Source organism: Malus sylvestris, chromosome 15 (assembly GCF_916048215.2).
Source record: "Malus sylvestris chromosome 15, drMalSylv7.2, whole genome shotgun sequence".
NCBI classification, from domain to species: Eukaryota; Viridiplantae; Streptophyta; class Magnoliopsida; order Rosales; family Rosaceae; genus Malus; species Malus sylvestris.
In genome coordinates, this window is record NC_062274.1 from 3,411,339 (window position 1) to 3,424,908 (window position 13,570).

Consider the following 13,570-nt stretch of genomic DNA (forward strand, 5'->3'; position numbering starts at 1 on the left):
ATTGCATTTGCATGGCACGTTTACAAAGAACGTATACGATGTTTTTTGCATGGGAATTTAATTAACCTAGGCGGTTCATTTTCTAATCATGATGAGTTTAAATTTTTTGCACTTATTTTGTGCGTGGTTTTTATGTAGCATTTATTATTGATTGACTCGTGTTAAATTTATGAAAATTGAGTTAAGAAGAATTAAATTTATGAATACATATTAATTAATAATAGAGATTACAGAGAAACTCAGATAAAATGGATCACAAAAAGGCTACAGATAAAATGAATTCGGAAGATTTGAATTCTCTAAGCACATATTCGATTGTAGATTACAAGAAATCATGATCTTATAATTGCCTTCTAAAGCCTGATACGGGGCGCACAGTACCACAACTTTTCTCTACTTTTCATGAGAAAAAGAAAAAAAAAAGGAAAAAAAAAAAGAAAATTAAAGGGAGAAGAAGGAAAAGTAGAAGATAAAGAGAAACCAAGTAAGATTTGATTTTCATTGAAACCAAACAAACCAAGGAGAAGCTCGAGGTTTGGTAAATAAGAACCAAATCGATTGGGAGAAAAAGTGGAAGCTTTTTTATTTTTTTGCATGGTGTGTTTTGATCTTTTTTGCATGAAAAGAGAATCTGATGCCCTAACTACACGCCTAATTAGCAACACTTTTTTTTCCATCTCTTTTTTGTTGAAACGAAGACTAGTGGCACTTTGGACAAGTTGAAGTCAAATCATCTCGAACTGAACATCAAAGCCAGTTAAGGTTATCCTAGATAAGACATAATTACTTTTGAATTAAATCGAGTGGTTTAAAATAATTAAACAAGTTCAGCTTGTACATCAGGGCTTAAGGTTTTAAACTTCAAAAAGGAGCAAAGGCAAATTTATAGCAAAAGAAGAAGAAAAACAGACATATCATTTAGAGATTCTTAGTTATTTTTTATTTTGCTTATGTAATGAGAGAGATAAATACAATAAATGATTATAAGTTATAATCTCACATTATCATGACATTCGTGAGAAACATCATAAAACTTCAAGCATGATAATCACACGCATGACTTCAATGTCATGGATAGTTGAGTTAACCAAAGTGATGATCATGGCCACATTTCAATATATTACTGGTTCTAAAATAGAATCTCAGATTATCACGGCATTCGTGATAACATACATACGTTAATGTCATGAATAATTGATTTAACCACACTAATGATTGTGTGATATACAAATGCTTACAAAGAAGATGTGTATATCTGACTATTAGACAGATTGTCTGCTTAACGTGGCATGTAACGTCAGCGTCATGGATAATTGAGTAAACCAAAGTGATGATCATGGCCACATTTCAATAAATGAGCATGATGGTCATATATACTTCCACATTTTCATCATCAACTAAGAAACAAATAGAAAGATGATAAAAAAACTTTGCTCAAAACTAAACCTTTACATTAATTTGCTCCAACAACTTCTTTGTCGAATGTCGATTGATAACAACGGTACTGACCCACCAGAAGCAATGAAGCAAAAAATTTAACGAAAAATGAAAAATAGATGACAACAAAATTACATTGGACCGAACCATCAACAGAGACTATTTATTCAACTAATGCTAGGGTTGAGGAACCCTCGAGAAAATTTTCTGTCCAGGAGCAAGGATGGCCATCGGATCGAAGCACATCTTCCGCTCTACAAATCTCGACCATCGATCATTTCCGAAATGTCGCTTCCAATCCTCCGAGGATCTGTAGTGAGGCAAATACAACTTGAAATCGAACCCTTTCTTGGTGCAGTACTGTGTAATTTCTTGGTTCTGAGCCACCAGATTCTCAGAGGAGGGGCCTTTTGGGTATGGTGGAGTGAAACGTAGCAATGCCACTATGTAGAAGATTTCGCTTTCTGGTAGCACCACGGACGTACGAGTATCCCACCTGATCACACATAATTAAATGTTAATTAATAATTAATCAAATCTAATCTAGTTGCATAATTAGTTTATGACATCTACCAAACCACAGGGTTTTTTCTTAATTTAAAAATTGGAGCTGGAGCCAGACAAAATTATGGTGTTGATCGATATATATTCTCATTTGAGAGAGATCAAATTTCCTTGTCGTTTCTGAAATGGCAAAGAATTTCTGGAATATAAAATCCTCATTTTACATAAAAAGAAAAAATAAAAAAAAAGCATATGACCAACTTGCCCCTTTAAGGGCCATCCAGCAGCACTTCCTGTCAGGTTAAAAGAAAGGAAAACTAATGAAAATGATTTGAAAACTTTGAGTTTTAATCAAAAGAACAAAAATGTGTTGTAAGTGAATAGTACCAGAAATTACTTTTAAAGTAAAAATGTCATTTTCGTTAAAAGTGAACAGTACCAAAAATGTTTCGTTAAAACTTATTTAAAAGAACCTAAATTTACGGCACTACCCTTTAAATCCAACCTATGACTTAATTTTAAACAATAGAAAATTAAATTAGTATTTTTCATTTTTACTTTGGCTGGGGCCCACTATATCTTTGTCCTGCAAGTACTCTTCTACGTTTGCTTATACGCTAACCCAACCCAAACAGCTCAACCAAACCACCTAACCCTGACGTATGTGGTAACCTCGAACACAAGACAGTTTGGCTTGTGTACGGTCGGGTGCAGAGGTGGAATAGTACAACCATCATCAATCCTTCTGATTGGGGTCCCACTTGATGACCTTACAAGCAGAAAATATTTGACCTACTATCGGAATCTTAACCTTCCGATTTAAAATGTTTCACCGAGTTAGTCAGCGTATCTGATTCGGAAAACTATGTTCGTGATGTCAAAATTAGGCATAAAATGTCAGCTTGTCTAGTGCACCCAAATAAAGTATGAATCTTGCCAAAAAAAGAGGAAAAAAGTATGATGCTACGGCGGCGCGGATGTCACATAATTTTGATTAACGTATACCAAAATCAATGCGATTATCAACGTGGAAAAAGAAGTATGTATGACCAGTTGATGTTAACACAACTTAAAAAACTATGTGGGCTTGAATTTCCATAACAAAGAAAGATGGTATCAGAGAGGTTAAAAGTCAACAAAAATAACTCCGTCATATCAAAATAATGAAGAAATTTTTTTAGGGGATAATCTCATTGATTGGACGTTCAAATACTAACAATGTAACTCAACATGCATACGACATAACCGATTATGAAATAGACCTAATTAGTGCGATTAGGCTGCTGTATTGGATATTTTCTCTACCAAAAAAGCAACGATCTCAATTTAGTAGGAGTGGGGACGTTGAGGAAGGGAAAAACATACTTGCTTCGCCGGAGAGGGTAGACAAGCATGGGCCCGCCGATCCCATCCTTGAGGATCTTCTTGAACACTGTTCGATCGAAATCAGCAATATCTGATTTCGACACGAACATGTTCAACCAAGGATGAGGAGCGTCCCAGATTCCATTGGCCTTGGCGTGTTCCTCTGCGCGCTTCACACGCAATAGAAACTCGACGTAGCTGATGTCCACCTGGAACTTCAACTGCTCAACGAATCCGAGGCCTCCAAGCAATCTGTTCACGCCCTGCAAAATAATTCAGCAAACAACTTCAAACAACGAGGGTAATTGCGTCATTCCGCACCACACGAGGGACACAAATGCTTGATTTACATATTCCAGAAAATGATGGCTTTTTGGCCATTTGCGGAACTGCGGGGACCATGCCGTCAGCCAAATCTCAATCATGGACGCCTACTGGCGCATGTATTTACCATTTTACCCCCCAGAGAGTGTCACTTAAGTAATTAAGACGCAACGTTAAGGGGCGTTTTTCATGAGCACCATGTCATACAATCCAATGGAAGATAGTAAGATACACTACTGTCGTATTGTCACTCTCACGTCGAACCACACCACGAACGAATTAAAACATTCTAGAAAAAATGAATAATAATTTTATTTTCTCAAATTTAGAAATTAAAAAAACCATGATTTTGTAAATGACCCTCTGAACCAGATATCGAGTTCAGTTTCAACTTATTACGTTTCTAATTCAAATCGTTTCTTTCTAAATATAGTAAGAATATGGTTTTTGATAAATAAAATAAAAATAAGGTGATGATGGCGAAGGGGAATAAGCCGTCCTTGCATCCACAAGCTTCGTACACGTGTTTTACCAAAAAAAAAAAAAGCTTTGTGCACGTGTGAGACTGGAGTACACAGAGGGGGCGGGGCTGTTATGACTTTTTCACTGTCCCGGTGGGACGGTTTTGCGCGGGACATCCCACTTAACCAGCTCTAGGTCAAAATCTTCGCGGCTGCGGGGCCCACTTAGCAACTTCTTAGGTCAAAACTCAGTCACCACCGCATGGGCCCCATGGATAAACTGTACTTTCGTGGGACCCCAGAACCAGCCCCATGACGCAAACTATAATTAAAGTAATTATACACCTATCTGATGAAATCGTACGGCCAGAAATTGCGGGTGCAAAGTTATTATCCTACAGCAAGAAGCATGAGATAATTGTTGTTTGTAGTTACCGTATCGACAGTTGAGGAGTGGTCAGTTTTGCGGTAGTGACGAGCGAGTTCGAGACAGTAGAGGATTCGCCCGGCGGTTCGAGGGAGATGGGCCGCGTCGAATGTCTCCAGAGGATCCAGCGGCACCGAAGGACGCCCGTCCGCCGGGTTATCGCTGTTGACGAATGCGAAGCCTTCTACGTAGTCAAACGAGTCGCCGCCGTGGTCCTGCCGAGTTACCAGCAACTCGGCGTCCCGAGTGAAGTCGTCAAACTCGGTGTACACCAGCCTTATCCATCTCACCTAATCACATAATTAATTAACCTTAATTACTTTACGTAAATGTTAATGCAGCCATTTTTAAAACTAATTTGGGAAAAATAAAAAATAAAAAATTTGAAATCTGAAATTACTTACCATGTCCGGGGCTGGTTGGAGAAGAACCCTAGCTTTGGTGATGATACCGAATTGACCAAGTCCGCCGAGCGCGCCAAAAAACAGCTCCGAGTTTTCCGTTTCGGAGCAGTTAAAAATCTCGCCTTTCCCTGTAACGACTTCTAACTCCGTTACGTTCGACGTTTGCGGACCATAACGGAAAGCCTGACCGCTGACGCCCGCGTTGGATAACGTCCCGCCCACCGTCAAGCTCAAGTAATCCGTCCACGACCGCGGCGCCATCCCGTACTCGAAAACGCACCGCTTCAGCACGTCTTCCCATAATGCCCCTCCCGACACGTCAGCGTAGAAGGAGCCATCCCTGGCCCTCACAACCCGGAAATGCTCCCCCAACGACCGCATGTCCAAGACGAGGCCTCGATTCGCCATAGCCTGGCCGTTGATCGAGTGGCCGTTGCCGCGCGCCGCGACCGTTAGATTCGACGACCTCGTAGCCGCCTTCACCACCCTTGCCACATCTTCTACACCCGCCGGCCGAAGAAAGGCTAGCGGCGAGATGGAATTCATTCCGCCAAAGTCTCTGGCTGCATCCGCGCCGCAGTCGGCGACGCTGCCCTGGAGGTCCAGTGCCTTGGAGAGGCTTGAGACGCCGCCATCGGGCCTGGATTCGGAGTCGTTTTCGTGGACGAAGCACTCCACGTAAGCTATCATCTTCGCCGGAAAAATAACAGAAACAGAATTTCTGAGGCGCTTTAAGCTTCGATTCCGCTCTCTCTCTAGAATTCGAACTTTCTCTTTCTAGAAAGCTTAGTTTGTCCTGTGTCAGACAGTAGAGAGAGAGAGAGAGAGAGAGAGAGAGAGAGAGTAGTAGAGTAGTAGTACTCTTTTGCTTGCTTTGCTCTCTGTGGTGGTTACGGTTTGGAGTTTACGCTTAAATAGCGGCTGATTCGCGTGTCACTCCCCCTGAGAAATTAAAATTTCATTTTTTAACTTAATTATTCTTTTTTTTAATTTAATTATTTAAATATTTGATTTTTTGAGGCGTTTCAGTGTTTGAGAATTCAATGGAACCTATTTTTTATTTTTGCACTCAACTTAAAAATATCTTTAGTGGAATTTCAACTTTGCCATTAAATAAATAAAAAGAATTTAAAAAATAAAACTGTTATTAGCACTTTAAAATTTTCATTCTACATTCCTATTTTCTTTCTAATTATAGAAAGTTTGGAGTGCAAAATGAGATTTTTGGAACGCCAATAACAATTCTCTTAAAAAAATTAAAATTTGTAGGATGGCCTTAGCTACCATCGGGAAAACAGGAGGAACGAGATTTTCACCAGTGCACCTTTCCATTTTTTAAGGCAAATGCAATTGAAGCTCCCGTGAAAATTGATGATCTCCTTTATCTCTTTCTTGTTTCCCCATATGAACTTGGATCCAATCAATCGAAAATGAGAGAGGCTAATTTGAAGTGGGTTTGATGATAACATATTGGGGGAGCCATATTCGGCGTCGACGCTGACACTAGGGCTAATAGAGTATGATAATTCATATATATCTCGAGGGTAATGAAAAGGGGAAGGAGAGAAAGATAAGGAAAAGAATTGACGAACAAACTCATTGGAAAATTTTGCCAACATCTGGTTGTATTTGGTTTGCAGGAAATAATGAGAGATGGGATTAGGGTTATTGGGTAGGGATAAAAACACCAATACCTATTTTATTTATTTATTTAAAGACAAATCTAAGAGTTTAATGGAGAAAATTGTTTAGTTAGGTGTAAAAATAAAATAATTTGGTCCAAATAAATTTTTTTTAATTAATTAATTGAAAAATTATTGAAATCAGGAGGTATAGGTCCAGTGTTCTGTTTAATTTGTGATCCTATCGACATCCTCTGTCTGCCACTTTCCACATAATATATAAAAGAATTTAGTTATTGTAATTTTATCGATTTCGAATTTTTGTTTTCTTCCGAGCTGGTAGCGCATGATTACTTGGTTAAGTGATCATTAGTGGAAATCCTCTTTCGTATGCCTTGTTTCATTCTCTATTATTATTGTCATGTTTTGTTTTGTAGTACAACTGGAGGATGTAAGTTTTATCTAAATTTTTTTTTCCTTTTAAAAGGAAATCAGCTGGTAGTTTTGTTATACCAGTTTATTTTTTTAGGAGACTAATAAGACTCACAAATACATTTCAGTCTCTCTGATAATTATTGTGTGATTCACCAGCGTCAGAAATTGAACTATAATGTGCTGGGTGAAATACATGATTGATATTCATCCATGACCACTGAGTTGTTATCTATCCAATTAATTGTTGATTAGATTGACATTTGATGACACATCATCGTACTAGAATTTTGATGTATAAGTTGAGGGGATTGTTTGCTTTTGCTCGTCTCTTTGATTATAATGTATGCTTGGCCTGGTAATTTTCTGTACATACTTACCTTTGATTTTAGGAAATGGATAAGAAGATTATATTTTGTAAATTATATAATGTAGGTGTTAATGGTTGGATTATTTTTTTAATGGATTAGACAAAAAATCTAATTATCAACAAGTTGTTGGTTTTCTTTTTGAATAAATTTTCGTCCTCCTATTTGCTTTACGAAAAACAAAATAGGAATTTGGTAAGAGAAATTCTGCGCTACCTACAAAAAAATGGGGTTGTAAAATTTAATGAGAGGGTTGTTGTTATTTTAATGATGCATGCATGTCACATGCAAGTTATAATTATTCATCTATTTTGGCCAGCATTGTAACTTTAGTTTTACACGATTTAACTGAAATGTGTAAAACCCTAAACCTAAATTTAATATTCTCAGGTCCTTTTGCCTCGTGAGTTTTAAAATACTTTAGGTTTTAGCCGTAGAAAACAAGCATAGCGACGATCTTTAATACGTACAAACTTCCGATTTTCTTTGTCTCATAAACTATACGCATATCTGACATCCAATGATGAAAACAAAATATGGTTTTCTATTCCTCTTTTCTTTTTTCGTAAGCATATGTAAAAGTTGTAATTTTACCAGTTAACGGAAATGAAAAAAAAAAAAAAAAAATTAAGGAATCAGGAAACTTTGGAATATGTGAAGTAAGGAAACGGAATCGAACTTGATGAAATTGGGGTTCCACCATAAAATCAATTGGCAATATAGGGAGTAGCCCAATATCATATAAACACATAGCAAACATTGTCCCTCACTAATGTGGGACAACCCTCAATAAGCCCAGTGTGACAGATTTTCAAACCTACACATGGACAACAAATGCGTGACATGGAGCGCGTGTGACCATTAAGCTTCACACGTGAACAACCTTGCTTTGATACCATGATGAAATTGGGATTCCACCATAAAATCAATTGGCAATATAGGGAGTAGCCCAAGATCATATAAACTTATAGCAAACTTTGTTCCTCACCAATGTGGGACAACTCTCAACAAAACTAACTGGTTCTACCGAGTTGATTTCTAATTTCATGTTTACAAATCTTGAGTAACCACAACATGGTGGATCAATGATTGTGTAGGAATTTTAGACCAGTATTCCATACAACACGTTATGTATTTGATTTCTAGCGCTAGTGAATCATACAATAGTGGCTAAGAGGATATTGAAATGCTTCTGTGAATCTTCTCGACCCCCGAAAGAGTGGACTGCAGTGAGAAAACTACCAGATGGTCCCATTTTAAATAGAGATTACAGTTCTTGAGGGGGAACCAACATTGTTTCAATTCTATATGCGTTAGAAGGCACAATGTTACTTAGGAAATGACTATAGAAGCACATAACTCAAGAATCAGAATGCTTCTAATCGTTCAAATTCTTTTTCTTTGTAAATAAATATATATTGATTTTTTATAATAACACGATTGATGCTCTATGTATGAGATTTTATTCCTTAGTTTTTCCAGTTTATCTATATAAGGTCACATTAAAATAAGGGTTCTTTAGAGAAAGACCCTTGAAACTCCTATTTTCCAAACAAAAACCCACCTAATAGTAAATATTCAAATAAAACCCAAAATTCAAATAGACTACCATGTAGACAAATATGTAACCAATTATTACAACATATTTACAACTTATGCCACAAAACCCTAATTATGTCAATAAATATTATTAGTCACCCTAATTATGATTAGCAATTAACCCCATATGGAAATTTACCTTTCTTGTATCATAAATATTAGTAACATGAATATATATACACTAATTTATCCATATTCATAAACAATTATGGGCACATTTTTCGTATGAAAAAAGAAAATTGTTTTGTATAATCAGTTATTTTGCATCAAATAATATGGTTTGATAAAAAAAAAAAACCAATTAATGTTCTTTATGTTGTAGGTAAATTATTTTACATAGATTAGACATTTTTTATTTGTTATTATATATGCATGTTAAAAATAATTAATCTATATTTATATGTTAAATATAAGTAAATTAATTTTGAATCAAATAGCATTTATTTTGTAGGTAAATTAAAATAGTAGTTACATTATTTTGGTCAAGTTAAACAGTGCCTAAATTATTTCGTAAAAACTAAACCAAGACAAATTATCACCATTAAAATGAAACAATAGATCGTTATTTTTTTATTTGATTAAACAATAGGTAAATTAAGTTGAATATCATAGTGCACAACGAACGAGACTAACAAAATAAGAATATTATTAAACAAACGAGAATGCCGAAACGGCTACAAAACTCTAAGAGACTACATTGTGACTAACTTATTCTCTATGTATAACAAAGCTCTCTATTTATAATAAACTAACCCTAGTCCCTAATAAGCAAGGAAATGAAAACCTAATTCTAATAGGCAAGAAACTCTTATATCATTGGCCCACAAGAAAACCATAAACAATAATAAAATAATAACTAATTTTCCAACACCCCCGTCATATTCATGGCGGTACACGTCATGAGTTTGCCAACAAGTAGATGCAGATGCAAGACTCCAAATTTCAGTGCTAGTGTCGATGCCGATGCCAATGCCAATGCCAATGCTGGTACCGATGCCGATGTCAATACAAATACCAATGCTAATGCCAATTCCAACTTCCGTACAAACAAACAAAAATTCAATTCACCACGTTCACAACGTCACTTGAGTGGTCTCCAATCCAAGTACTCGAGCGATCGTCGCGGTAGGAACAACATACCAGCCAAACAAAAAACTCAACAGTAGCTCCAATTAACAAGTCCCAATAGCAGCAACATGTGAGCTCGAAACATTTAAAAAAAAAAACAACCAAACTTTTTTCTTACCCGTGTGGGCACAAAGTCAAAACCTCAAAAACAAAGCATTTTCTTATATTTCCCTTTTGTCTTTTCCTCCTCCTTTTTCTGTTTCGTTTCGTTTTTCCTTTTTTTTTTCTATTTTTTTCTTTTTCTGGATCTTCTTCAAAGTTTCAAATAGTAGCAATATTGCAAAATGGGTTTTGCAGCTGCAGCTTTGTATGACGGCCTTCAACAGGGCAAACTACATATGCTGGTCAAATTCAAACGGGTCTGATACAGTGCAAGTGCAAACAGTCGGATTTGTGCTGGGATTCAAGTGGTGGTTCTGCAAGGCGGGGGCGAACTCGATCCAAGTGGTCCTCGGGTCTGGGCGGTGATGCAGCGGTGGGGCTGGATGGATTCGAATATGCAGGGAAGCAGCGGATTCAACAGGTGGTGGAGTGGACAAATAAATTTCAGCAACAGGTGCGTGCAGATGCAGATGGTGGTTCAACGGTCCATATGCAGAAACGTTGTGGGATGCGAGTCAGGTGCAGGTTCATAAGCAGGAGTACAGAACAAGAACGAACGACGACAAAGGCAAACAAATTGATACCAACGAGAACAGATTGAACCCTAAGAATCGAACCCGCTCTGATACCAAGTTGAATATTAGAGTGCGCAATGAAAGAGACTAACAAAATAAGAATATTATTAAACAAACGAGAATGCCGAAATTGCTACAAAACCTTAAAAGACTACATTGTGACTAACTTATTCTCTATGAATAACAAAGCTCTCTATTTATAATAAACTAACCCTAGTCCCTAATAAGCAAAGAAACGAAAACCTAATTCTAATGGGCAAGAAACTGTAATATCCTTGGCCCACAAGAAAACCATAAACAATAATAAAATAATAACTAATTTTCCAACAAATTATATTGTAGGTACATTATGTTTGTAAAAAAAAAAAAGGAAAATTGAAAGTAGTAGATATATTATTTTTAACCAAATTTCCTTTATTTGTAGGTGAATTATTTGCATGCATTATATATATTATAAATTTCTTTTGAATCAAATAACATTTCTTTAATTTTATAAGTAAATTATTTTGCATGTATTATTACTGGACAAATTTTATAGTGCCCTTTCAGATTTTCATTTGGGTAAGAAAATGACAAGATTAAATTAAAATTGTAAAATGTTATGCAAATTTGAAAAACAAGTACAAAATCTTAAGGAAAGTATAACATTAGTGCTTTTTTTTGTTCCAAGAAGCATTAACATACAATTTGTTATGATATATCAATATGCAATGATTTTAAACTTTAATGCATTTTTTTTAACTAATCCCTCCCTTCAAATCTGCATAGAATTTAATGTATACATTAAAACTGTAATTAAGGGTGTTTAAGGCATCTAAAAAATGCAAAATGTGTAAAGGCAAATAGAATTAATGAATTTGCTTATGTGGAGCTTAGTCATTGGGTTTTATTCAGGTAAAAAGACTATGTCGGGTTTTATGTAAAGAAACTTGAATTTCAGGGGCTAAAGTCATATTTTCAGTCAAAATAATGCCAACTTTCTCTTATTTATATAAATTAATTCACAACTTAAGACTCTATTACTATGCGAAAGGATTAGCAGATGGACTTGGTGCTGTATTTGGGGGACACTAGGCAGATAGTATAAGGGACGTTTGATGAGTTCAAGTTCATGAGCCAATATTATATTAACCTGCTTAAGCATTTGCGTTTTCATATTTTATATTTAATCGCTTAAATATTTTATTTTCATTCAATTGTTGACATTGATATATTTATATACACACATGTATATTCCCATAGTCAACAAAAGTAGCACGCCTTCCTTAATGCTTGTACACTACCACGGCTTTCGCTATAAACTAACTAACTATTATATGACGAAAGATTTTATTAGGTGAGTTTCATTTGTTGGTTTAATAATAATATAAACAAAAGTAAGACATCGACCTAAACAAATAAGTGGAGTTGAAATGGTATTTCGATGACTAAGTAATTGTAATAGAAGAAATATGTTGTTTTGTTTTATTGGAATAATAGAAGAAAAATTTAGGTTTTCAGAAGTTGAGCTACATGTAAACTTGTCTGTCAGATATTCAGAGAGACAAGTAATTGGCTCACCCCTAACCATACCGATATTGTCTCAATTTAATCACTTATTAATAGTAGTTGAGTTTTATCATAAAAAACTTCGATGTTATTATGAGTGAAACCATACACTTACATATTGTATTTTATTTGCTTAATTCTCCGATGTGGGACTTATATTCAACACGCCCCCTCACAGGGAAACACTGCATAGTAGGCCACATGTGCAACCAATCTCACATCGGACATTAAGCGCGAAAGCATGGTGTGCCTTATCTCGACAACTTGGGCACGACACAAATCCTGACCCAGAGTCAAACCCACCCTAATACTATATATGTTAGCTAGATTTCAAAGAGACAGGTCATTGACCCACTTCTAACACACTGATATTGTCTCAACTTAACCACTTATAGGAGTTGGGTTTTATCACAAAAAGCCTTGGAATTATTAGAATGAAACTATACACTTATATATTGTATTTTATTTTCTCAATTCCCCCACGAAAAAGCTTGGAATGATTAGAATGGAACCATACACTTATATATCTTATTTTATTTTCTCAATTCCCCCATGTAGGATTTATCTTCAACATTGCCAGGGTCTAACTTTCACGTGGCTTCATGTAATTAGCTTACAAAGTTTAAATTTAATATGGTGATTAACAAACATCCCAACCAACAATAATATTTATATTATACTTTTGTCAGTGGATATTTAAAGTATATTTATTTCTGTGAACTCGATATTTAGTTGTGACAAATTCTCAATCTCTGTAAAATAATCCAAATATAACCTTTTTTCGTAAAACAAAAGCACCATTCCAATATTCTGATAAGCACCAATTGAACTTGGTTTTGGAAAGAAAAAAGAAGCTGATTTTGAAACAAAATGCCTCATGCATATGTTGTGACCACGCACTTTGTAAAACTTCAAACTAGATGTTAAATAATTAAAAAATGTTCATTAAGTCAACAACTTATGTTATATCTCAAAAATTCTATACTTTGTATTATTGAAATTGTTCATTAAGTCAACAACTTATGTTAAAGATTCATGAAGCTAACATATCTCAAATTTATAGTTGAAAAACTTGGAATATTATTCAATTATTTATATTTCATTGGTTCTAATCTTTTTTTTTTCCTCGAGTAATGTTAGGCAGACTATAATTGTAAACTAAATAATGTGTCACTAATAAAAAATAAGTATGTTAAGCAACACTTAAGTCAGGGTAATGCTAGGGAGGCCAAATGTGTAGACTAATTGTAAACTAAATGACATGAAAGTTGATG

At 35.5% G+C, this 13,570-nt stretch overlaps 1 protein-coding gene across 1 annotated transcript; it reads right to left on the reverse strand.

Annotated features, from left to right (window-relative positions):
* Window positions 1-1,429: 1,429 nt before the first annotated feature.
* LOC126601093 (cytokinin dehydrogenase 7-like) lies at window positions 1,430-5,804 on the reverse strand. The gene is made up of 4 exons (XM_050267762.1): window positions 4,923-5,804; window positions 4,527-4,808; window positions 3,307-3,569; window positions 1,430-1,933 (listed from the first exon to the last, which is right to left on the reverse strand). The coding sequence occupies exons 1-4, from the start codon at window positions 5,610-5,612 to the stop codon at window positions 1,615-1,617; spliced, it is 1,554 nt and encodes a 517-aa protein (XP_050123719.1). The 5' UTR covers window positions 5,613-5,804; the 3' UTR covers window positions 1,430-1,614.
* Between the last annotated feature and the right edge of the window lie 7,766 nt (window positions 5,805-13,570).